At 39.3% G+C, this 26,312-nt stretch overlaps 1 protein-coding gene across 1 annotated transcript in view; it reads left to right on the top strand.

The window, feature by feature from the left end:
• Window positions 1–18,441: 18,441 nt before the first annotated feature.
• Window positions 18,442–26,312, top strand: part of ST6GALNAC3 (ST6 N-acetylgalactosaminide alpha-2,6-sialyltransferase 3) — a 210,506-nt gene continuing 202,635 nt past the window's right edge. Inside the window, exon 1 of the mRNA XM_056497296.1 lies at window positions 18,442–18,656. Coding sequence (XP_056353271.1) covers window positions 18,639–18,656 — 18 coding nt within the window. The 5' untranslated portion in view covers window positions 18,442–18,638. The remainder of the gene's footprint in view (window positions 18,657–26,312) is intronic.

Below are 26,312 nucleotides of genomic sequence, written 5' to 3'. Positions count from 1 at the left end.
ACATAATAACCTTCCTTTAGGTACACTCATCAAGCATCTGTCCAGCAGCCACCTTAAAGACCCAGCTGCTGCCACACTTACCACGTTTTTCCTCTTCACAGGTGTGTCTTACCCCCAGATTCTTAGAGTGCAGACCTAACACATCCAGACTGTTTCTGCAGTTCTGTGGTCACACAGTTTTCAATTTATTTAACCTCACCATCTTTAGAGCTGAGCTTCCTGAGCCAGATATGCAGATTCCCAGGAAAGCTCCCAGCTTGCTTGGAGAAATCTCTTCTTTGCTATTTAAGACACTGAACTTTTGCCTCTACTCAGGCTGGTGGCTGGTGGTAGCCACAAGTGCTGGCTGCAGCTGTGTGTGCTTGTTCCCAGAACACAGCAATGCATGACCAGCCTGCCTAAAGTTCTCATCAGCCAAGGCTGCTGCTGAGCTCTGCCAGCTAAGCCTGTTTGTCTCACCTATATTCCACTGTAATCCATTGTTTCTGCAGGAGTAAGTTGCTCTGGCATGCTACATAACTGCACTATTTCAATCACAGCACAGAGGATGTTAGCTAAGGGGATTTCACATTCTTTCACTGAGGTGTTACTGAAACTGGATGGCCACAGCAAAGTGGCTGTGGGGCAACTGTTTGTAGCTGTATAAAAGAGTTGCTGGGATGCACAACAGCTGCAATGATTGCCTGCTTAGCATACACCAGCATAATTCATCCTGACAACTCTGACCCATGGCCAAGGCAGGTTAAATGATGTGGCAAACACTGCTCACAGAGAGACATGGCACTGTAGTCCTCCAGCTGGGGCTGCTAGTAAGGACAAAGCCTGTGTAGAAGATGGAGGAAGAAAAGCAAAGTTTAATTGCCAACTCATCCTTTGTATTTATCTATTTCACCTGGGATCAGTATCTTCTAATGGAACAAAGATATTTTCAGAGCAGAATAAAACCAGCATGGACATGAATAGCTAAAAGGCAGGTTGAGGTTCCAGTACCATAGAAATATATTAGAGGGGGCAGAAATTGAACATTTTTTATTTCTTAGTCCCCCTACACATCCTTTATTTGCACTAGAAGAGCTTTCCACTATAGTATTATGTGGTCTGTGATTATCTGTTGAAAGAAAAAGCTACAGAACACTTAAGTCACAACATAAAATCAAGCACCAAGTACAGTGGTCATGTGTTTCTTGTTCTTTATGACTGCTTGTGGTAGTAAATGAGAAAAAAACTTGGCACTTCCAAAGAATTTTAACATAATTTGTGTGTTATAAAAACAATTAATTAAGCTTCTTCAGGAAAAACATCTGTGCCTTTTGCCTCCCACATCTTTCTCTTTTGCAGTCAAGTTTCCAAGTCTGGGAAACAGTTTGTACGAAAGAATTGGGAGAGATTCTCTGACATAGCAGATACAACTGGCAGGAAGGGCCAAAAAAGCTATTGTTGATTTTTTCATTTACATTTTGGCTATTGGATTGATCAAGATAAGGGAAGTTAGGGACTCCTCAGTTGTATGACTGACTCTACAATGATTTACTGTGGGTGGCTTTGTGGTTAAGAACAGCATTCATCACTGCAAATGCAGCTCCAGATCTGCCAGCCCTGAGAGTCCCTGACCCTTTCTCTCTGCAGGAGGAACTGAGGAGCTTTGCTTAATCAGTCCTAAGCAATTTTATAGAGGACATTTTCCTCCTATGTGGCTGAAGTATTTTTCCAGAGAGACATGAGAGGAAGGGAGGTGGTGGACTTGCCTGGTACAGCAAAATTGTTTTTCTTAAACTTGGACAATTTATGAACAGGAAGAGTTTCTCAAGATCTCTGTAAGTGGTCAGCTGATGGTAATATCAGTATAGTTTGATTATCTAAATTAGATCCCAATTGCCCACCTTGGTTTTATAGCATCTACTTTAAAAACAAATTAAATGTGAAATGAGAGAGCAAGCAGAGTCCCAGCTGTAAGCTACAAGTAGAGATCAATTTGAACTATGTAATCTAACACGAAGGAAAGAAGAAGCCAATACATACCAAGAGAGCCAGGGAAAGGAAGCAAAAAGAACCTGACTGGAGAAAGTGACACAAATGAGTTGTTTGTGCCAAATAATCAGATTAACTCCAACTGGAGCTGGGAGATGATAGTCTGCACAGAATTAAGGCCTAGAGCTGCAGAGAGTTATTGTCTGACTTGGGCTGTAGTAAACGAGTTATATGCCAAAATACCTTTGAAAACCTGCTCCTTAAAGTGCTTCAATGTCTTTATAGAATTTGTAAACATCCCACAGTTACTAAAGAAGTGAGCAGGTAGCTCAAGACAAGTAGACTGGGTTTGCAAAACAGCTGGAGAGCAGAAGCTGTGATGGTGACAGTCACAGCTGCCCCAGGAGAGGCTGGGGGGCTCATTTGCTGCAGGCTGATGTCCAAGGATGAAGCTGTGATCCTGGGGGAGCAGCTTTTCATTCCAACAGCTTTGGACTCAGGGGACCAAGTTGAGCATTGTGCTGGCTAAGTGTGGAAGGAGTAGGATGTGCTGATAAAATGCAAATGAAGCTGGGTTGGGGAGGTGTTATTAGGAGGGTTTTTTTGTGAGATATTACGTGTGCAGTGCTGGCTTTCTACTACTAACACATTTCCAAATATCTTCACTTGTGTGGGCTATGCTGTCTCTCTAGCAGGCCTGGACTTTTATATGCATGTTCAGGATAATGAATGTATATTGTATTTATTCCCCTTTTTTGGAATTATTTTTTCTTTGTATTAGAAATCCTTTCACTTTGTTTCGAATCATTAACTAATGTAGATCTTGAAGTGGTATGAGGATTAGCTTAAATATTTTTACTGTGCTTGCTTTGAAGATGTAGAGTACTATTCAAGTGCTAAGATTTAAGTATGGGCTGTGAAGGAAGTGCTGCTGATTGAATTTTTAGAGGCAGAGTGTTAGATAACGCTGCGTTTGTTATTTAAAGGTAAAGTGAAAGCTGTGGAGAACTGCAAAGTATGAATAGCAGAGAAAACTTCTTAATGACTTTGTAGAAAACCATTGACTCTCTTTTATGGATGCTTTAAGACCTCTAGTGTTTGATATGGATTAGGATACTTAAGGGATGGTGATGGGAATGGCAGTCAAAGCCCATCTCTTGGCCTGAGACTATCTGATGTTGTTATGGATGGCAGGCATAATTTATGCTTTGTAGTTTTTTGTAGTAGTAAATTTTGATCCATATATGCAAAGCCAATGGAATAAAGACACAAGAGCTTTACTATGTGCACTACACAGCCAGAGAACAAGGAAATAGAGATGAGCAGGCCTTACATGGAAGAGTTATAATTTTTCCTCTAAATCAAATGCCATTCTGCAGAACAATATGGCACAGATATTAATGGGTTAAAGTATTCTGCTAAATATGCTGTTAAGGCTCCAGGAGAAAAAAAAAAAAAATCACAGTTTAATTCCAGTTCTCTTCAGGGGGTACAAGTATATGGATTGTGGTGTTGTATTCTATGCAGCAGATATAAAACCCATGTGGCAATTTTTCATTCATTATTAAAAATTTGAATGGAAACTTAATAATGTGCATATGCATGTGTTTCTAGTTTTTCTCTTTAAACAGAGAACATTTTAAAGTCTGCCTGAAAACCATTAATGACTCTTTTGGAGAATATGCAATAAACATTTAAAGTGTTTCCTCTGTTAGTGTCTTTTGCAGCCATATTGCAGAAGGTTAAAAACTTCAAGTATAAAATTCTGCCTTCTGTTTTGAGCAGGGATTTTTTGTTTTCTCCCCCAAGAACTGAGAATACTTTTGACTGATTGGAAATGAGTTTTTGTGCTCCCCAAGCAACCTGCAATATAAATTATTTGCATAGCCTTAGTCTTACTGTGTATCACCTGCTATTGTGTGTTCTCAGAAAGACAGTACTTCTTGGATGTGCTGGAACATTTCCAAACAGCCTAAGTGGTAGCTTATCTCAGTTTGATTCTGTGATTTACAAAAATCAGCATAAAGATGGAAGAAATTCTATTTTCTCTTTGTTTCAGCGAGCAGCTTTGTTTCACATAACAGCATGTTACCACATTTCATCAGACATAGAATAATCCTTGTAACACATTCTGAGTAGGATGCAGGAAGGATGTTCTAAAAGAAAGGGAAAATATGTTCTCAGAGGGACCAGCACTTCTGAAGAGAATGAAAGGCCAATGAATAGTTGTTTAGTATTTCTGCTGCCTTTTCCTTCACCTTTCTCCTGAGACTTTGCAAATATATTTTGACAGATTTCAGCTGTCAGCACTGTAGAACATTGAATGCTTGTATCTTGCCAAAAATGTGATGTCACAGTGCAGAAACTATCAATAGTAAGATGTATTTTCTATTTTAAAGGGCTCCCTAAATCATGAAATGGAGTGGAAAAAAATCTAAATTCTTGATTCCCTGATTGCCTAGGCAGAATTTAAGCACTATTTTTGCTGACTAGCTAAAGAAACTGATGCATTATGTGAGAGTGTGCTGGATTTGGAGAACTTGTAACTGAGGTAAAAGTTGCAGCATGAAAACATCCATGTCTGAGGCTTTGCTTTCAGGTCACAGTCACTTGACTTCTGAGAAGAATAAGAGCTATAATAGGTGAAGGCTGTAATCTTTCTAAAGAAATAAATTCTCTCAAAAACTTCCCTATGAGGTTCTGAGTGTTAATCTTGGGGAAAGAAATTCTGGAATTAATTAGTTATATAAGCATATGAGTATTTTTTCCTACATGGAGTATGCTATAAATGGAGTCAATCCAGAATGGCTCAAGGGCTTTTTGGTTTGTTTTGCTTTTATCAGCTTGTAAGGGTCACTTGTGAACTCACAGCTTCAGAGAACAATCACATGGAGGGTCTCTGGCAAACATTGGGAAGACACAAAGCACAAATCTGAAAATGCTCATCAATGGCAGCTTATTTCTCATCTGTTCCTTAGAAGGACAAGAATTTTCAACTGATTTGAAATTTCAGTCATCAGGGTTTGTGAGGATCATCTATGGGGCAAACAAAGAGACAGTATTTTTCTCATAAAACCTTCCCAGGGAGGATCACAAAAAGATAATTAATTCCAAAGGACAACAATTCCAGTGAGATAATTAACTTTTCTCATATGTATGTTATGAACTGCTGCCACAGCAGGACTGAGTGATATAAAGTCCAAATGACACAATAGATTAACTTAGGGGAATTTTGAAAAATGAAATGGAAAACATATGGAGGCAACATGAATGTCTCCTTAGTGTGAGAATCAGACTAGGCCATTACAAAGGGGTGGTACCTCCTTCCTGTAATCTTGCATCATATTTGGTTGGTCACAGACAGGAGTATTGCCATGATTTATATCCCCCAGCTCTGCAGAAAAGACAGTAATTCTTCAGAAACTGAAGGATCCAATTTGAATCATGACTCTGACTATTGAAAGCTTATTTGTTTTAATCACAGCATTTTTCTGTGTTTTATCTCCTAACAACTGTGAATACTTTAGTGGAAAACATCAGTAGTTTAAAACAGTCAATTAAAGTGGAAAATCCAGATAGACAAGCCCAGTCTATTATTCCATTCCAACAAGAAATGGTAGATTGTCTCTTGGTCCATATTAAATATGCTACAGGCATTTGCTCTAGGATGCCCAATGTCTATCAATCCTTTATTACTCTTCTGCTTGAGACTGATTTCAAAGTAAGACAAGACAGGCCCAGGTGATCCTGGTCACCTCAATGTGTCCCTGACAGTTTTTGCTTTATAATCTAACTGGTGATGTGGTCCATACCATTGAATGCTAATATTTTTAAGAATTATTTTTATGTTTGGAGTTTTTTGCATAAAAATAATTTGGTTGTGCCACAAGTAACATGGGAATATGAATGCAATATCTGATTCAATGTATTATCTAGATTGGTGGAACTATTTGAAAATGTAAAAATACATAATGTCTGGCTAAATCAGGTTGAGTTCAGCTATTCTGTGCTATCAGAATGCTGCACTTGAGACTACTGAAAAGGAGAGGAGAGCAGCAAGGTCAGAGAGGGCAAGTTAGAAAGCTCTGACTTGGAAAAGTAATTCAATCTTCTCACCTGGACAGTCACTGTTAAGTACAAGCCCTGAATTGCACAGTTGTAGCTCTGAATGGCATTTAAGAACTGCAGTGAGCTGTTGTGCCAACCAAATACCATGAAGGGGAATGGAGGTCAGTGTATGTGCTTGGGTGCCTTTTGAATTTGTCACTTTAAAGTGTACATTCTCTGAACGCTGCTGTGTGCATGCCCCCAGGCAAAAGCATTCCGTGAGAATGGGAGGGCTCAGTGCTAACATGTTTATTCTCCTATGTTATTTTATGTTTCGTTGCCCTCTGCTGAAGTCTTGACCAAAATGTCGCTTTTCTCCCACGGCAGTGGTTTGCCTTTGAGCCCCCGGGAGGAAGGACGTGGCTACAGAAACCTGAGCCCTCTGTCTGATAGCACAGCCCAGCCCCATCACAAATAATCTGCCTTGGAGGTTGCTAGTGCCAGGCTCTACCACTGTTCTTGTGGTCTATTATTGCCAGGGTGCTGTTTGACTACAAATGCTGTTTATTATCCTTTTGGGAAGGTTTCTTCTCTCTTAGTTTCCAAAACAAATCCAAGTGTTCACTATTTAAATTCTTACTTCATTAGGTAACTAAGCCATTAAACTCTGACAGACAAATACCATGAAACAATTTTGAGGGCTAGTGTGAAGAAACTGAAATGTGTTCACAGCCAAAGAAAATCAGCTAATTGTATGAGGACTTTATATACATACACCCCCAGACATACATGTGTGCACAAAACCAGACATATATATGTACCCATGCTGGTGGCTAATTATGTTGTAGATCATTTAATAAACTCAACTCTTTTGGATCCTTCTCTTCTGGGTTGCAGTGTCCATACAGGAATATCTGATGTGAAATTTGCTAATGAAAGGTGAAGAGAGAAACCCTTCTAGTTTGTTGTGACATGCATCTAGGAATATTTCTGTTGTATGATTCTTATCAGTACTTCAAATACCAATATATTTTTAATTAAAAATAAAACATGTTTATAGCATGTTTTCTCCCATGGCTTTCTTACTGCCTGCAGAACAACACTGGCTGAAGAGGAAAATACTTTTGTTTTTCTTTAAAATTAACAGTTCTATTTATAACTGGTTGTTGGTAATACTATGTGCAAGAAAAAGAAGCAAGCATCCTGTTAAGTGTGGGTATCATGGATAATCCCAAAGAATAATACTGCATGAAAACGAGAGTACACTTGAGGCTAAAGCAGAATAATCTCCTAACAGGGTATTTGCTGCTCAAGACAAGTGGCTCTCCTGATGATAATATAATTAAGAGCTTTTTTTAATAACCAACCCTGCCAGCTATACACTTAGTGGAACTACTGGCCCTTACATAAAAGGTGCTTTGATGTCTGTGTAAGTAGTTGCCACCATCCCTTGAATTGCTTTATGTGCTGTGCAGGTAACCAGTTTGCAGCTCAGCCAGTGCTGCTTTTCAGCCATGTCTTGAACACTCAGTCACAAGTAACAGGCAACAGCACAAATTTGGCATAGAAGATGTTTAAATAACCTTTTCTTAGGAAAGAATTCTGTTCCAGCAAACTGTTCTTTGAGCAAACTGTTAGATTTGCTTGCACTTACCTCACTAAAAATGCAAGTACTTACTGTGAAAGGGGTGGGTGACATGACCACCTAGTGGGGCTTGTTTTTTCAATGTGTAAATAATTTGCTTTTGAAATAAGATGTTCCAGTACTTCCACTTTGTCCTGAAGTGAGAACTGAAAGAGCCAATATAAACCTGGGCTCAAAGAGATTGGGGTGTTTTTTGTACTTTCATCACATGCTGTATAATCAGCCACTGTAGTTAGTGTTCTAAGTTCCTAAACTGTTCAAGAGCAGATTCTGACTTCTGTGAATTACTTTATAGCAGATTTAGGAAATTCCTAAGCAGTTCTTGGTGTTTTCTTTCTCAGTGGGCTAAATCACAATACTGTTTACTTGCATTTCAGTCACAATAAGGAAACTTTCTGACTAATCTTGGAATAGGTGAATTTAGACCTTTCCTGTAAATAGATTCATGTTTTGTTTGAGAATACTTTCCAGTGATTTTCATTGAAAATTCCTTTGTAGTTTTAGAAAGAAACTGCAAATGTGTGCTAAATGCTTGAGCAAATGCCTTCTTGAAATAGTAATTAAATTAATATAGAAAATAAATTAAAACTTTTAAAACTTTATATTTCCATCTGTATCATGGTGAGATGTGTGTGTTAACAGCCTTGTCTCATGCTCTTCTCTCTCTCAGGTTCTTCTGTGCAGACTTGCAGAGCTCTGACCTAGTTTTGTTTTCCTCATGGAAGTTTAGTCATTATTTTTGTCAACTGCAGCAAGAAACAGTTAAACAGAAATGCTGTTTTTTTTGTAAAATGTTGATTGCTCCCCAGCTGATATTATTTCCTCTAATAACCCATCTTCCCTTGCTGTACCAATTTTTTTTCCCCCAGCATTTTCCTGGGTTAATTTAGCTGTGGTCAGCATCCTTGCTGCTGCTTTGAGCTGGCTTGGAGACAGGGAAGTAAGGATGAAGAAGAGCAGGATGGGGAAGGTGGACTGTTGGGGAGAATCCCACATATTTCTACAGCTATTCTCAAGGAGAGACAGGATACTGTGATAAAACTCCAAAAGCTTTGTTCAGAGTACAGCAGAGCTCCTGTTTGAAATCTATTTGGAGCTAAATTATCCTGCCCCTCCAGTGAACTTACTTTGTGTAGCAGTGTGTGTTTTGACTGTGCAAAAGAAAAGCTTCAAGTGATGCAAATAATGGCCTTCTGAAACCTGGATAGAAATAAACTGGGCACACTCTAGAAATGTAAATGTCAGTAAAATCTCAAGTGGGTTTAAGAAACTGCTTTGAAAATTCACAGGTTTGCTCTCACTTAGCCAGGCCTTCTGTTGGGGAAGTTATGTTAAGGAAGAGATTTTCACATTAGCAAAACAGTCTCCATCTCTGTGAAAAAAGAGCTAAACACAAATCTGTCAGCTCTTCACCTAGCCCTGATGCCCATCTGTGGAACTATGGCAGTCAGTGGCCTGGTGCCTTTACCCTTCTAGTATAAATCTTCTGTCATCTTGGAGGAATTCTTGATGCTTCACTTTTGGGATTTAAAAATACTAACCAGGGGAAGGAAGGAAGGAAATGCTCTTGAAGTTGCAATAGGGTGATTTTCTGATTGTCATTTTTCTTTATCACCCCACCATCTATTAAATATACCAAGACCTTTAGTCCCAGCTGAAACCTCACTAATGTTACAGCCCTTAGAACCCTATAGCAAAAGCAGCAAAATGCATGGCTCACAGAAGGAGAGTGTAATGGCAAAGCCTGGGCTCTTCCCAGGCAAATAAAGGGTTCTTCCAAAAGAATTTTTGGAAATTCTTTACTGGTTGCTATTATATTAGACTAAGATTTTACAGGACCACAGCAGTGTGCAGTTCTCTTTATTCTTATCAGGAAAAGATATAGAAATGTTAAATTGCAAAGTAAATTTCCAAGAATATAAAGACTATGTCAGAGCTATGAGCTGAAAGGGCTGTCCCTCCTTCCTCCCACTTAACTTCTGACCCAGTTGCCTCTCAGTTGTTCATGACTTCACCTAACAGTCAGGTTTATTTCTTCCTCCTAATGAAAACTCTCAAAAGATTTTGATTTATTCCAAGGAGGATGTAAATATCATCCTGGACAAAGTTCAGTGGATCTGGCCATGCCATCTGCTTCTGGAATGATAGTTCATTAAGGGAATTACAGGAGAGGATTAGTCCAGTATAATTAAATCTCCTTCTATCCCAACTCCAAAGCTATGCAAATCTATTTCAAGGGCCTTTAACTGCAAAAGATAACTTAATTTCTGATTAATAAAATGGAGGAACTGTGTTTGTAGATAGGTGTTGCATTTGGTGTGTCACAAAAAAATCTAGGCAACCCATATGCTCTGACACTTTCTGGTGCTAGCAGCCATCCTGCTTGAATCTGAACCCCTAAATTTAAATTAAACCACTCTTTAAAATCCTTCATTGACCTTGTCCTGACAGCTTCCTTCCATGACTGTTGCACAAAATGCCAAAACAGGTGTAAGGTAAATCTTAGCTACTAATATGTGGTTTTTTCAGTCAATGAAATCTGGTACTGCAATTTCTCCAAATGTTGTTCTAAATTTTATTAAAATGGAAAGCCAGACACAGTGAATTTATCTCCAACTATAAAGTATTTTCTTTATCATGTACTGCAGCATTATGAAGAAACAACAGAACTATGGGAAGAATTATGTCACATCTTGGTAAGGAAAATCCTAGAAGGTCTCAAAAACAATAAAAATGTTATAAAACTGTCTTATGCTGTGCATAATAAATTACAAGCTCTTTTTAAATTTGATGCTTTCTGGTGGTTTAACTGAAATACTGAAGTTTTATTGAGATTAACACTAATTCTAGTAATATGTCTCTGGGGGAAAATGAAATGAGAAGTGTTACCCACCTGAGGATGATTACAATTATTTTCTTTCCAAAATGTTTACTATTTAAAAGATGTTTCTCTATGCTTATTTTTCCCTGTTCTGAATGGCAACATGCAACATTACTTTTAGTGCAAAAGAAATAGGTTGTTATGTGACCTGCTAACACTGATGGTATGTTCTCAATACTAAGAACAGACATAGAAAAATGAGATGCTGATAATCCTCTTGAAAATGTAGGGACAGGAAGATCTTTACTTGTCATGCACATAAATTTAAAAGATCTGCATTATGAAAACATTTCACTTAGATGTTCTCAAATTGGTTGGATTCAAATTCTGATTCGTGTGCTCTTGAGAATTAGGCTGAAATGATAGAGCAATATTAATAAACTTCTGGAGATATGGAATCTGCAGTGAAAACTTTGCAAAACCTGGTATTTTACACTGTGTCCATAAAGTCTCTTACTTGGCTTAGAGTGATCTTTGGCAGGATTGCATTGCTCATAAAAAGGGTTTTTTAAAGATAGTCAGACTACCAAATCTTAGTGTTTTGTCACTATAGTGGATGCCTGAATCTTCAACTTTTAGTTTGGGGAAGCTGTTAACAGAGGGCTTAATGGCTTTTTGGAAATTCAAAACCAACTTTGAGCAAAACATCAGGGTCACCAAAAGTCATAAAATATCAAAATTAACAAATATCACTTTTGTAATTTTCCAAGGACCGCTGTATGAACTTAATTCGGACTTAAATGGACTTGCCTGAGTCTTTCTGTTTCTTACATTATCAGGAACCTCAAAATAATGTGAAGGCTTTAGGTTGTTTGGGTTTTTCTCTTCTCAAAGTTAGCATAGCAATGGCATACATTCTTTCCTGGTTTCTAACTGAGAAAGAATTCAGTGATAGGGATGGCTGAAGCTGTAGCCTGTTCAGTGGCTGTGTTGGTGGATCCAGCACTCAGTATTAACTAGACTGGAGTGAGGCACAAGACAGGGTCTTCCTTTCTTTGCTGCTCCCACCTGTCAGGGAAAGGATGTGCCCTGTACTGTAGGTCTGGAAGTGGCTGCTTTTGTGTGAGTTGGTTTCTCAGCAGTGAGAGTTCTGGATGATTCTGGAAGTTAGAAAACTTTACAGTGGTATATGACAAGGTTGCCAGTAACAGCAGGGGATGGAATTTGTGCCTCTGACTTCTGGGATACAAAACCAGCATTAAATAAGAAATCTAAGCATTCAAAATTGAAAATGCCAATGGGATTACCTTGGCAGTCCTAGTTATTTTAAGTTATTTAATATCTTAATTGTTGGTCTAATTACCTTCTAAACATAGTTTTAAATTTTATGATTAATAATGTGATTTTTGTTCTGGTGGTTCTGCCTTGTTTATGTTCATGGGCTGGCCAGTTGCAGGTGGAGAGCAGCTATTTAATATTCTGTTTGCTCCACCATGCCCCAGTGTGGCTCTGTGCCACATGTTACTTCATGACAGTGAAAGCACTTCCTGAAGATAGGTTGCCTAATTTCCTAATGGACACTCTTATGCCATTCACTGCAATATGACACCTTGACATTAAAAATTATCACTGCTTTATATGAAAGAAAGTGAGTCACAGGGAAAAGAATTAATGTGTCCTTTTATGCTGCTGTCCAATATTGGGTGCCCAAGATTTTTTTTTTTTTGTTCAGAGCACTCAGCATTTTGTATTAATTAATATGATTAAAATGTAACTCCTATTACCTTCAATTGAAGCTGCAAGTACCCAGTGCATTGGTAAATAAGCCCTTATGGTTACAAATTCCAAGTCTAGAAAAGGAGGGAAAAATAATATCAGTGCCTAGATATTAAATCAGAGACCATTGCAGTGGATTTCTGTTAGAGACAAGCTTAAAATCCACCTCTTCATAGCTGCTTTCAATGATTTAAATCATCAGATTTCTGCAGCTTTTTTTAAAAACCATTTCTCATGCACTGTATAATTTTTTCCAGTAAATGAAGCAGTAATCCTGTAGGAAACAGCATATTCATGTAATGCTGATTTAAACTCATATTTTGCAAGTTTCATCTTTTGAACAAGAAGAGGGTGGACAAACAGAAAAAAAAACCCCAAAACTCACTCCTCACTCCAACTAAAAAAATCCCAAACAAACCTAAAACCCAACAGCAACTCACAATCCCAAATCTTCTTTTGGGGAAAAGAATGGTGTGATCGTGTAATTAAACAATTCTGAGATCTGTATACTCAGATCTATATTTATTCTGTCTTGTGTTCAGTGCTGCAGCTTTGACTTCAAGGCTGCTGTTTGGTCCAACAAGGCAATATTCACATGTTCTTTAATTTAGCAAATACCTAAAGATCCCCTTATACATGCAACTTTTTATTTTCTAGTTCACTGTTACACTGCAGTGTAGACAAATGTTGAAGGCAAGGCTGTTGTCAGCTGTAAACTTGTAAAATTGTTAATTAAAACAATTACATAGGATAGATTTTGTTAAAAATTTGTATGAGAGCAGTCAGATGTTTCAAAATATGCAAAGCTGTTTTCTTGAGTATACACATTAATAAGTTGAGATGGACTGTTCAAAGTATGGAAATGCTTTGCTGCTGGCAACTTCTATGGGTGAAAATAACTTCAATAACAAGATATTTCCTTCACTTTATACCTGGTGAAGTCTGTTAGCATAGGGCACAGCATGAGGGCTGGTTAGAGCCTCTGAAGGCTCCAAGGAGGGCAATAAGGTAGCAGTTTATTTGGATTCTGAGAAGTAAACTCATGATTCCAGAGCTATAAGCAGCTTTTGCTCCTGCTCATGCCATGGCTAGGTAAGACATTACATTTGCCAAGAACAGAATTTCACAGAGAGAATCTTAATGGAAGGAGTAGAGCTGGATTTCAGTATAGTTCAGTTGGTTTCATAACTTAGGAATCAAGTACAGAATGAGGTTTAAAAACAGGAATGGGTTTTTTTGTGACTTTCTGACCATCTTCTGTAAATATCCCCATATGACACCTCTGCTACCAAGAAAATGTTGCTTACTTTTGTGGTTGCACAAATTAAATTATTTTCTGCATGTCTAAACATTGTGGCCATAACTGAACAAAATATATCCAAGACATGAAAAAAAAAATCTGTGAAAACAATTTTTTATTCCTAAAATTATGATAATTATGTTAAAGATCTATTTATAGCATGCTGAACTAATGCTGATTCATATCATTTCCTGAAACAAGACAGTTACACTTGGGGCTAGTTTATATCCTGTTTTGTGATTGTGTGAGCAGGATGTTGCTGAACAAGGTGGCTCAGATCTGACACTGCTGGGGTTGAGACCTTCTAGGTGTTACTTGAGAGTGATGTAAAAATCCACCCTTCCCTTCCCTGCACTGCACCAAAATTAATTCATTCCTGAATTAAAGAATATAAAACCTTTATAGTGGAGAAACTAAACACATCCTTTACTGAAGAACATACAAGAAATGCCTATTGACCAACCACATCCTCTATTTATTCAGCAGTTACCTGCAAGTGACAGAGCATTTTCAAACACATCATTCAGCTTTTAAATGCCCTTGAGAATATTATCTTCTCCTGGAGACTGCAGCAAGTTATAAATTTGTTTATCATACTATTTTTATACAAGCAAAACATCTGGTGGCATAAACAGACACAGCACTCTTCAAAGTTGCTTAGTCTGTTTTAATTAGAGGAAAGCTGTCTGGGACAGACACTGTTCTCTAAGCATGTGGGGATTTTAGTTTTTGTTTTGTTCTGAGTTTTTTTCCCCTGCATTTAAAAAAATCCATTGTTTCTGTTAAAACCCATTTAATTAAAAAATTGCAAATAACAGATGATACACACATTTTCATTTATATAAAAAGAGCCCAACAATCTGTAGTTCAGTGTACAATGATCACTGGTTAATAATCATCTTTGGAAACAGAAATCTGAAGCTCTCAGATGAGCATGCATTGAAAAATAAAATGTCAACACTCTGAAAAGATTACTGATTTGTAGGGTTTACTTTTTTCCTTCTTCCAGGAACTTCTACAGATCTTTGTGTTTTAATCTCTGAATATTCATGCATTGTTAGGTGTGACAACACTTGATTTTTTTTTTTGTTTGTTTTTTGTTTGTTTTTTAGGAATGTTTAGTTGAAAGAAAATTGGGAGGCCTTGATGAGTGTGTTTGTGTGCTTGCATTAGAATGGGGCTGGGGGAACAGCAGAACACGCAAGGGCTGCGAGTGCCGTGTGGTTGTGCTAAATTGTTTCCATGACACTGAGTAATAGTGAGGTGATGAGCTGAATTTCGAGTAGCAGGAATGGTGCTGAGCAATCCCTGTCTCCTGCCAGTGAGACATGCAGAAGTATTCCATGACTAAAGCTTTTTTTATTTTTTTAAATGCATCTGGGTTGTCCTGCAGCTGGATAAGGTTCAGATGAATTGTGCTGAGAAGGAAACTGGGCAGGGCAATATACACTGGCTCTTTCAATAACATGCCCATGGCAAGCTTGCTTTAAGCTGTAAGGATATTCTGAAAAGCAACAGTGGCATTTAGGCAGTAACAAGCCTCACCTGTTCTTCTCATCTTCTGCATTCCAGAATGTAGCAGAGGTTCACCTCTAAAATGAATTACTCAGGCTTTATTAAGCCTTTTTTCTTACCTGGAAAATCAGCATCATTAAGAGTTTTAAATTAAAATTCCATGTAGCATTTGGATATCCCGGTAAGATTTCCTGCTGAAATCATAATCTGCTGTTTTTTTAATCATCTCATCCTCTACCTCTGCCATGGCATTGGGCTGCTGGGCACTTTACATTTGTTACTTATAGTGGTGACTTACAGGAGGTAAGGAGAACTTGATACAGAAGGTTGGGAAGATGAGATCTCTGGATAACAGATCTGTTACTCTGCCACTGGCTCAGGTTGCACCTGAAGGGTGAAAAATGCCACCTTGTGTCATCCTTGTCTGATAAAATTTTGTAGTGGCAGCAAGTGTAAGAATAGGTTATTCCTTTTAGGCACATTTTCCCTACATGAACCAATGATCAGTGACATGACAGCTTTCAGACTTTCTCTAAGCCTGCACTTTTAAAACACAGATGTGCAACTGAAAAATTAACTTGCTGTTTAAATCCGTGAGGTTTTGGCTTTGAAGTTCTTACTGTAGGTGAAAGTGCAGCTTCATCAGTGCCATGGTGCCCCAAACCAAATAAACCAATTGTTGATGGCACAGCCTGCCCAGCAGAGCTACCCACACTGGCAGTACAAACTCCTGCTTGGATGCTGGGATTAATGCTGTATTAATCTCTGCAAATTAAGGCTTAACCAGCCTTTTCAACAGAGGATTTATTTCCTATGACGAAATTAGTTTTTAAGAATTAGGACTGGAAAGGGCTGCTGCCCACACAACCATATTTTCCCCAGGGTTAGTCGCCATAGGGATGTATTGCAAGGGTTGGGGCTAGATGGAAAATGTGAAAGGTCTTTGTCCTCAAAACTGGAAGTAGTGACTTTGTGTGGCCGGCCACAATGACTCAGACTCCAGGCAGATTCACACTGCCTTTGACATCCCTACTAGGCAACAACAACCGTGTTAATTTTGGATAGAAAGTTGCAAGCATGACAGAAATGTATGTGAGCTATGTTTGGCCTAAAGCTCATTTTAAGAGTGTCATAAGTTCAGGAAGCACTTCATGGGACTCATGGAATGATGTGCTAACAGGGGCTCTTTGCTTTTATAATTTGGTAGATGCCTTTCTTCAATTAGCTCAGCCTAAGGCTGGACTTTCTGTTGCTCTTTGTGGTGATCTCAGCTCAAGTTACACCTTCAGTTTTGTCCCAAGGAGAAGGAAAAGTAAAATCTCATATCCCTCCTGAAAGAGAGAGGGAAGGATGGCTGTTGCTGATGTCTAGTAATGATGAAGTATTTTAAAGATAACTTTTAGACCTTTTGTAAATGGATATTTAAATTTCACCACATTTTGCCTGATGTAATGTTTACAATCAAGGCATGTCAGGGATGCTTAAAACAAGAAAACTAGTCATGCCTCTGCCTTTCCTTAAGGAATACAATCCACTGGAAATCCCTCAATGCTTTGGACATGTTGAAATGGTTGACCTTTCCAGGACAGTTTCTCTCCAGTCTCATTCCTTTTATTCTTTACAGCACTCGTAAGGTGGAGAGTGGGAAGGGGGTGGAACATTCTTCATTTTCCTCAGATGAAAAATTCTTTCACGCCCATCACACAGGTGAAAGGAATAGTTTCACTCCAAGGAAAACTAGATTCTTGACTGCTGGAGAGAAAAATAGACAATTATTTTTATATTCAGGAAAGAATGAATTATTTATTTATCTTATTCACTAAGAAACAGAGCTTTGTTACGAAACTCCTTATGAATAACTAGTACTTAAAGACACATAAACTGCTATCCAGTTGGTGGTAACCTCAAATAAAAAAAAGGTTATGCCTCCATTACTTCCACTGTCTTGTCATTTAGATATTTCCCTAAGTTAGTCAACACAGTTAGAAACTTCACTAAGTTCTTTTCCATTATTTTTCCCAGCAATACTACAATTTTCAGCTTAAGACTGTAATTGAACAAGGAAGTGGTGAGAGGTGCTGAGGAGTTTGCAGGACCTGTGTAAGAGTTCAGCACTTTGGATCCTGATGCAAAGGCCAAAACGCTTTGGCATCTTCTCTGGAAATGCACAGGAAGGCAGCTAAGGAGTGTGAGCAGGAGAAATGCCCCCAGGCCCTTCCTGGGGGAGGATTTGTCGCTGCATACAGATGAGGACATCTAGTTCCTTTAGTTTCAATCTACTTACTGCCTTGAGGATTGCACCTGCCTAGGAGAGGCTTGCCAGGCAGGGAACAGTGTTGGCTGTTAAATGTTAACAGGTTGTTAAATGTGCAGCACAGCACTAACCCCTTCTGGCTCCCACACCTTGAGGAGCTCTGTGGTAAATGTTCCTTAACATGAACTGCAGGGTATTGCCTGCCTGTAAACAGGTACCCTGAGCTGCTGCAGGGAGGATGAAGGAATTTATTAAGGAACTACAGGGAATTTATTAAGGGAGCCAGAGAGCCTTTGGTACCAAAGCAGCAGGAGTGAAGCAATGTGGCACAAAAGGAATACAGGGAAGGTGCCAAGTACAGAAAATGCAAAGGGTTCCAAGATGAAGTAATGAGAAGTATTGAGAAAGTGTAAAAAGGGGAGACAGAGACTGCAGGAAAAGTGACAAATATGAAGTAAAACGTTTATGATATACAGAGTATGTTATGTAAGAGAAGAATTTTAATTTGATGAGATTATGTAAAGTGACTTCTTCAACAGCTGAATTTATTCATCTGCACTTTACCCCATTTTCTTATCTTAAAGTCCAAAGAAAGTTGCACAAGCAAAACACCTCATGATCGAACCCAAGTTTTCCATTCCCTGTGATGGATGCCAGCTCTGCTCCAAAAGGCGTGCACAGCACAATGCAAACACCTCTGGTGGGATATTTGGGCTGGTTGCTAATAATGATTATTTCTCATAGGGCAGCAATTTAGACGAAGGGAAGCCCGCTGTACAGCGAAAAGGGCCGCACATAAAACAATACTGCGCTCTAACAAGCAGCGAAAGCATTTTTAAGCCCCAATAAGAGAGAGTTTGGACTCTTCTGCCCAGCTGCGAGCAGCCGCGTCCTGAGAGCAGCGAGAGGGCTGCGCGGGGATTGACGGCAAACACACCGCTCCATGTGCGGGCACACAGAGAGCCCCGGCAGGGCACAGAGAGCCCCGGCAGGGCACACAGCGCCCCGGTAAAGCACAGGCAGCCCCGGCCGTGCCCCGGCGCCCGCCGGAGCCGTGAATCAAGGCCGGTCATGTGACGGAGGCGGCGCCGCGCTGGCCCCCAGCCAGTGGCAGGAGCGATGGGCGGGACGAGCCGGGCAGAAAAAGACTAATATGACTAACGGAGCCTGGATGCGTGGTACCTTTATTTGGATCTACAGGAATGTAGGCTCCAGCAGTTCTGCAGCTCTGCCAGCCTCTTGCCTGACACTGGAACTGCTGCTCACAAAGTAGAATCCTGCTGCTCTTGGGTAGGAAGGATAGAGAAAGAACATGGCCTGCATTTTGAAGGTAAATCTCTATCTGTTGCTTGAATGCATTGTTAGAGAGCCCCTCGCTGCTCAGAGGCATGGATTTGGTATAGCTCTATTGCATCTCGTTGTCTTTTTGAGTACTGGCTTTGTTTTTTAAATGAATATGGAGTGATTCTGCAAGCACAGCTGTGCTCTGCTTCCCTCTGCCATTCTTTCTCATTTTCCCTGCATTGTCAGGACTGTGAGCTAGCGGGAAGAGAAGTGTGTACCGAATAATGGGAGGGGGGAGAGGGGCTCTGGTTTGTCTCAGCTGACTTTGTCTACACTGAATTCCTTCAGGAGAAATAGCACTTGGGCAAGACTTCCAGTACAAAGGACAAAACGGGCAACTTATTTTCTTCTTCTAACCCTGCAGCATTTACTGCTCTTAAAGCAACGGCTGCAGATGTCCACAGCTGTCCCACTGCTCCCTGAGCACACATTCCCCTGCTGAATCTGCTCCAGATCCACATGCTCCACGCATTATAGCTAGTATTTAACCGCATTTTCTAATTAAGCAACCTATTTGATAGCGGGTTTCCCCTCTTCGTGCCAGCGAATACAAGCATAAACTTACCGTGTGGTCACATGCTTTCTCCAGCCTGCTTCCCTCGCCGAGGCAAACGTGTTCGGAGCCCGCATGCCATGGAGCTGGAGTGAGCATCAGTGGCTGGGATTGAATGGGAGGGGAGGAGGCGGAAGTGCGGTCGGGGAGAACAAGCGGCGCTTGTTTCCTCGCAGCGCTGTCACTCGCGGGGCTCTCTGTGCCCGCCCTCGGAGCGCCCCGTTTCGGATCCATTTGTTGCCTGATCGGTTTCAGATACATTTGTTACCTGGTCCGTTTCGGATCCAATTGTTATCTGCCTTGCTGCTTTCTGAGTATATTTCTTTTTTGAGTATATTTGCACTTTGTTTCTTTTAGCGGCTAAAACTGGTCTGCGAATTCTTTGTTGTTTGCAATCTGATCTTCTGGCATAAAGTTGATTATCTCAAACTTTGGGATGGCCTGTCATAGAAGTTGCTTTCAATGTATTAACAAAGTGGATATATTGCAAAACTTTAAAACAGCTTCTGTATAATGAACATTTAGGTGTCTCCGTGAATCCAACCCCTAGCACTACTTTTGAGCATTTAACTTTGGAAAAAGCTTGTTATTTTGCTGCATTCTTTTACTCATTCATTCATTCATTCATTTATTCTCAGCTAGTGGGTCTGTGGTACATGGATGTTTTTTGAGTTGTCTGTCTTGTAGGTTGTGGTAGCTTACGTTAATAAATATGGCAAAGTCTGCTGCAAGTGCAGAAACTTCTCTGAACTAGCAGGTTCTGCGTGGAGCTAGATGGTAACAAACTCCTTTAGTCAGACAGCAGTAATGCAGAGGAGAGTTGTGACTTAAGATAAGATGTGAGCTATGTGCACTCCTGTTTAAACACTCCCTAAATGACTTAGGTTGGATCTGCCAGTGAACTGGAAAACAGAATTTCCTTTTTTTTTTTTTTTTAAATCTGTGGCAAGATGAATGCAAAACTTTCCTTTTGGCCCTGAGAGTTAAGTAAGAATCTTTTACAAGAAAACTCCAGTGTCTCTTTTGCCCTCCTAATTGTTTCCTCTGCAGCCTGCTGACATAGCCTGCCACAAGCATGACTTACAGTTTGAATGGTAATGTAATAAAAACCTCCTGTTTGCCTGGGCCAGGAACTCCATTTGGTTGTTAGTCTGATGGTTAAATCAATAGTTTAATTGGTATTCCTTGACAGACAGCCCTCTTCCAGTTTAATTCCTAATCTTGTTAATACAGGCAGGTGCAAGGATAAAAAGTGAAACAGATCTGAGAAGATTAGCATTGCCATAAGGCAAGCTGGATTTTCTCAGACAAACATCCTACAGGAGTAATTTAAATGTCTAGCTCAAGATACTTACTTGTATGTAAGTCTTTAATGTAATGTCTACAGCTTTTTTCCTAACAAGGAAGTTCAAAATAATATGTATATTTTGACATGACACTAGGCTCATTCCTTCCTGGAAATATCAACTTGCTAGCTGCACCCTTCTCCTTTCTCTAGGGTTTGCCCTGAGTTTGTGTGGAAACAGGAAAAAAACCCAGAAATCTGTAATATAGAGTTGAAGTAAGTGGTGGCACAGTAGATGATGGAAAGCCAGAACAACTGTGCATCCTTTCCACTTCAGCCCTGAGTGTCTCTCTGACTCTGCCTTGTGGCTTGCCCTCCTCTTTTCCTAGATTTTTAACCCCCTGACAATGATGTTGAGACTTGTTGAATATTGAAGTTCCATATGAGTGAGAGTTTAATATAAATGCAGTTGGGTAGAGGTGTCTGTAAAGTGCAAAGAACAGGGGTGGCAGTTAATAATTAACTGAAATTACTTAGAGTGGTTAGGAGTGTGTTAGAAGAGGTGTATCACCTTTAGATCTGAACATCTGCTCATGCTATGACTACTGCATGAAATAATCTCTGTGTGCAGCCTGTGCAAAAATGCTTTGGAAGGGGATTCTCCCTAAGAGTATCTGCTGTCTCCCTGCTGTTTGTTGTGCACTCTTTCTAGGTAAGAGTGATGGGGCTGTTACTGATCATGGCTCCAGAAGCTTTGTCTTCTAGTCAGTACAGGGGCATTCTTAGTAAAGCCAGTCAAGTTATTATTTTGAGGCATTCTCTCATATGTTAAAGAAAAGTAGGAAAGATGCAAGTTCTAAAGTGCATGATGTGTTTTCATTTTCTCTGTCAAGACTTTAAAAATCACTGCAAATAGCTGAGTGAAGTGTAGGCATTTTTTGGAAGCAAACAGTTCTGCTTTTTACTATGGTAGCTGCATGTCACCTTGCCAGCTACTAGATTAGCAGTGATTACTAGTTATGTAGTTACTCTTGTCCCTAATGATATTGAAGTCCCTAATTTCCACTGTATCAGCCAGTGACTCTTGAAAATGAGGACAGATTTCACTCAGTAAATTACTTCCTACTCCACTTCCTGCATAATTGAAAAATAGTACTTCAAAGCATGTGTCATTTTATGATAAACTCAACATGAATTATATCCCCCAGTGAAGACTGGCCCATGATATTTTAAAGCAAACAAGACAGGTAACTTAGTTTGCACATGCTGCAGTTTGCAGGAGATTGTATCTTACCCTGTTCCCAAACTCTTTTTTTCTGAGTGGAAGTTTTGAAGAAGATGATGGAGATGGATTATGTTGTCACCCAAGTACAATTTTAACTGTGTAGGCTTAATGTGGTAGAACTTAATAAACAAAATCTGTGTGTGATGGGCCTGTACTGTGAGGATTAAGCATGAAATCTGGGAAGACACTTCCTTCTGGTTTGTGTGCTGTGTGTTTACTGTGCTGTGAACAATGGAGGTTTCATGTGCCAGGGGCTGGATGTGACCTTCTATCAACAGGGGTCACAAACTTTCACTGAAACTCTGTGGTTTGAATATTATTTGCATAATTTGAGGCGATCGTCTTATCAACACAGCTGATTGAGGGTCCTCTCAAAGTAAGCAGGTGGCCAATTAAAATTCATAGCCTCTTTAATATTTTCAAAATCTAATTTAAACATTGGAAGAACTGTTTTGCAAAGCACGATTTACAGGTTTCAAACAAACAAAACTCTTCAGCACAAGCCTTCAGGCTTGTGACTCTTCTGCAGGATGCTGTCAAAGCTGACAGTACCTGTGTGTTCATTTACAGTTTTTACATGCTTCCTCTCCATGGTTATCTCCACTGGTTTAACTAAATTCACAGGTTGCATTTTTCCCTTCGTGCACATAGTGAACTGTTTTTGGCAGGAATTTTCTTTGAGAGTTTTTTTCCTGAGTGTTTAATGGCCTATGTCTGATTGGGGTCTTCAGACACTGCAATAATACAGATAACATTACTATCTACAGGCATGTGCTCCATCTGCACTTTTGAGACTAAAATAGCAAAGCTGATCTCATTACATTGAATTTTTCACCCTAGCAAGTAGCAGTTCTGAAGGGAGAGGCAGAAGGTCTGAAAGGATCTGAACCCAATGTTTGGATGCTTGTAATCTTGGATTTTTAGTTATTAATTGGACTTTTTTTGACCTCTAGGTACATGACAATAAGTGTAGATATTTCCTCTCAAGTTTCTCTACCATCAAAAGCATGTTCTCTGTTGCTGTCTGCTCTGTTGTGCAGGGTAGGCTGGGTCTCACCATAATTCCATTCTCTACCAGAGATTTGCAGGTTGCAGGCATTTCCATAGAGTTGACCTCTACATCCTGCTTGAATCAGGTCCAAGATAATTCACATTCTGCCTTGACTGTTAAATTGCCTGCAGCAATGTTTATGCATGGCATCCATCCGTTTTCCTGTGCTGAGAGTTGTACTTGGATCCTGTTTGATTCTCATGCTGTGCTCTTTCTTCTGAAGTGACAAGAGATGGAGAGCTCCTTGGAAAAGGAACAAGGGTGACCTCCCCTCCATGTGGGAGGGTGCTGCACTCATGGGTCATTTCCCAGCATTTGCTGCAGGTCTGCTGTAATGTGAGCTCTCTCCTCAGCCTGTCTTAACCTGGTCAACAGTTCTGTGGGCTGCAGCATTTCTCTTGCAACTGGAATCACTCCTAGGATTGTATGGTTCTATCTCTAGGGAGAGAAGTTGTAAATATGCAAAGGTGTGCATAAATGAGCTAGAAAGTGCTAGGTGGATGCACAAGGAGTTACAGAGAAGAGTCAGGATTTCTGAGGTAATGACCAGGTGTTTTTTGTGGATCACTCCATCCTTATTCGTTATGGGTTAATGTTCCCATCCTTTCTCACCCCACCCAACAAAACTGGCTAACTTCATTTTTAATTCTTTCTAATGCTCCTTCTTCATTGGATATTTCTATTTTAAATAAATTTCTTAGAATTATTCTGTTTCTAAATAAAATACTTTTTTTTTTGTTTTGTTTTTTTTTTTTTTTTTTTTTGTTCTACATTGTTTACCTCTAAATTGCTCCAAAGTAAATGAAGCTGCATTAATGAACCTCCCAATGTGCAGGGCTAGGATCTAGGATTTACTGTATCATGGTCCAGTGGTGCTTAATTACCATGTAATGTTTTATGGAGTGCAGTACATGGAATTTTATAATTTGTTTTTTATGTTCGCTTCTTGAAAATTTAAGGGAAATCAAATTCTGAGAAGTATAAAACCACTTTTCAGTCTCACTTGCAATGACCTTAAACTAATCATATTTTAAGGATAATATATTAGCTCCCTCCCAGAAACAGACAGACAGCATCCAGTCAGTCTAGTTGTACATGAGGACTTGCTTTGGTTGAATGAATTTGATTTTGATGCCCATATAGCTGAATCAAGAAAACCTCCAATTTTCAGCACACTTCAAGTGGTTTAAAACTGAAAATTTGTGTCTGACTGGAGGTGTGAAAACTAAAACCACCAAACCAGCATGAAATTATGGTGTGTCTTATACATTTAAGTAGTTATTTGATAAAGCAATAATGGGGAAAGGTTTTCTGTCTAGCAGTTCATCTTTAAACAATGAAGCATGTGTCACCCAGATGTTTTAGGCTCCCCCCCTACCAGGGGCACACTGTCTTTGTGTGCTGTTGGAGCAGCCTGGTTTAAGGAAAGGTGCCCCTGCCCAAATTGATTGGGCCAAATTGCCCAGTTGATTCTGTGCTTCTGTGATTATCAGGGCTATGGAATCACATATTAAAGGGAATTGTCTCAAAATTCAGCCATTTGTGGACTTGTGCATGAGCTTCAATGATTTATATCTTGTTTATTTTTTTCAATTTCAGTTTTGAAGTCCTGAATGCCAGATAACTTGGCATGCCAGAGTATGATATAAACCATCACAGAAAGCAGCAAATTGCTGTACTTTGACATAACATATTGAAATTCCTTGAGATACAGGACAGATGTGCTATTGCCTATTTCTAGTGATATGGCAGCCAAAAGAAAAGCACATCTTGTTTTCTTGCCAAACACTGATGATTAACTTAAGAGAGTGTGAAATGCAGCTAAAAGACCCCATATTTTAGGCTATAATCACATCTATCACAACATCTGTGTGGTTAATTAAAAAAGGCAGAGCTTTTAGCATTTTGTCTGTTCCTTTGCCATGTTTCATTCCAGCAGTATCTTATGTGCATTCCAGAAGTGTAATACTGGACATGGTGATCTTTCCAGGATTTGTTCTCTCATCTTTTCCCATGAATGCAGTATCTATGCAGCAGATTTACTTTTCTTTAAGTGGATTTTTTTCCTGTGGTTTAAAAAGGAAAAAAAGTTTTCTATGTATTTTCCAGGAAAGAAAAGGTCAAATGCTTACACATGAAATGGAAAATTAATTTCTTTATCTTCCTGGTAGCTAATGGATAAATATAATTTTTGGACCAATCTACTTCTATCATAATATAAAGAGCTATTTTGTGTAAGAAAAGATATTGATTCTAAATTTATTTTTGATTTTTAGTTTTACTTTCAGATATTAAACAGATAATTTATTTTGTGGTTGTTATCCATGACACTTTCCCAGCACTTTCTTCTGCCTATCAGCTACTCTCCATCCACATTTGGATTCATAGCACAGAGAGTTGGAAGTGTGCACATACATAACAAGAGGTGGAGGTGTATTTTATCTTACTAGTGATTGAGACTTCTGTGAGACCTCTGACCAGGAGCTGGGAGAAATTGATCTTAGTGGAGATCTGTAAACAAGGTGGGTAAAGGCAGCTCCATTTACTGGATATATTCTCAATAAATAAGGCAAAGCTCTGTCTTGGGTCTGTCATCTCTTAAAGCTGAGGGAGCAGTTGCTTTGCTGTTGTCAGCATCAAATACTCATATGGAATTAATTTGCTGTTGCTTTGGAGGAAAAGTTGCATCTGCTGCATATTTTTGTGGTGGTTCTTGTAAATAATCTGCAGACTGCTGAGAGAAGAATGGCCACTGCTTTTCCAGTGGTTTCTGTGAATGGGAAGTATAAAGGACAATGTGTGACTGTAATCTGTGTTGTGTTCCTGGATCTGTGGACAGAATAAATTATGGCTGGATGAGGTGAGAGTTGCTTTGTGTGATCTCAGGAAATGTTAAATATTGAGCTGCCTGTTCTCTCTACTCCACCCTGCCCCTTCAGAAACGTCCAGTGTTTATGCAAATATTGCCTGTGCACAGTTACATACCTGCTTTTGATTGCAGTGTTCCAAGTTATATTGAGTAAGATATCCTTATGCTGGTGTATTCATATGCTTTCTGGGAACTGTGCAGGTATACTAATTAAAAAAAAAAAAGTGAGCCAACTAACTAAAATTATGTTGTGAGTATGAAATTCATATAAATGGGATTTGTATTTAAAATAATGACAGTATTTTGGTTCTGATTATTTTACCAGAAGCACCTGAAAAACGTGACAGTTTTTGGTTTATGTATTTGAAAGTGGATAAAATATAGTGCTGGATATTCTTTTTCATATTTACCATATTTTGGTTGAGAAGACCAAAGGTGAGGCAGGAACTGAGCTGGAAGGGTTTATGAGGTGAGATCCTGTGAGTGGTGCTGTTCAGGAGCAATGGTTCATATGATGTAAAAGCAGTCCTGTTAAGCAGTTCTTGTTTACCTGCACAGCATATATGGCATGTAAAATTAACATGGGAGCCCTGCACGTG

The sequence above is a fragment of the Oenanthe melanoleuca genome, chromosome 8 (assembly GCF_029582105.1).
Source record: "Oenanthe melanoleuca isolate GR-GAL-2019-014 chromosome 8, OMel1.0, whole genome shotgun sequence".
Lineage (NCBI taxonomy): Eukaryota > Metazoa > Chordata > Aves > Passeriformes > Muscicapidae > Oenanthe > Oenanthe melanoleuca.
This window is presented reverse-complemented; position numbering and strand designations above follow the sequence as displayed.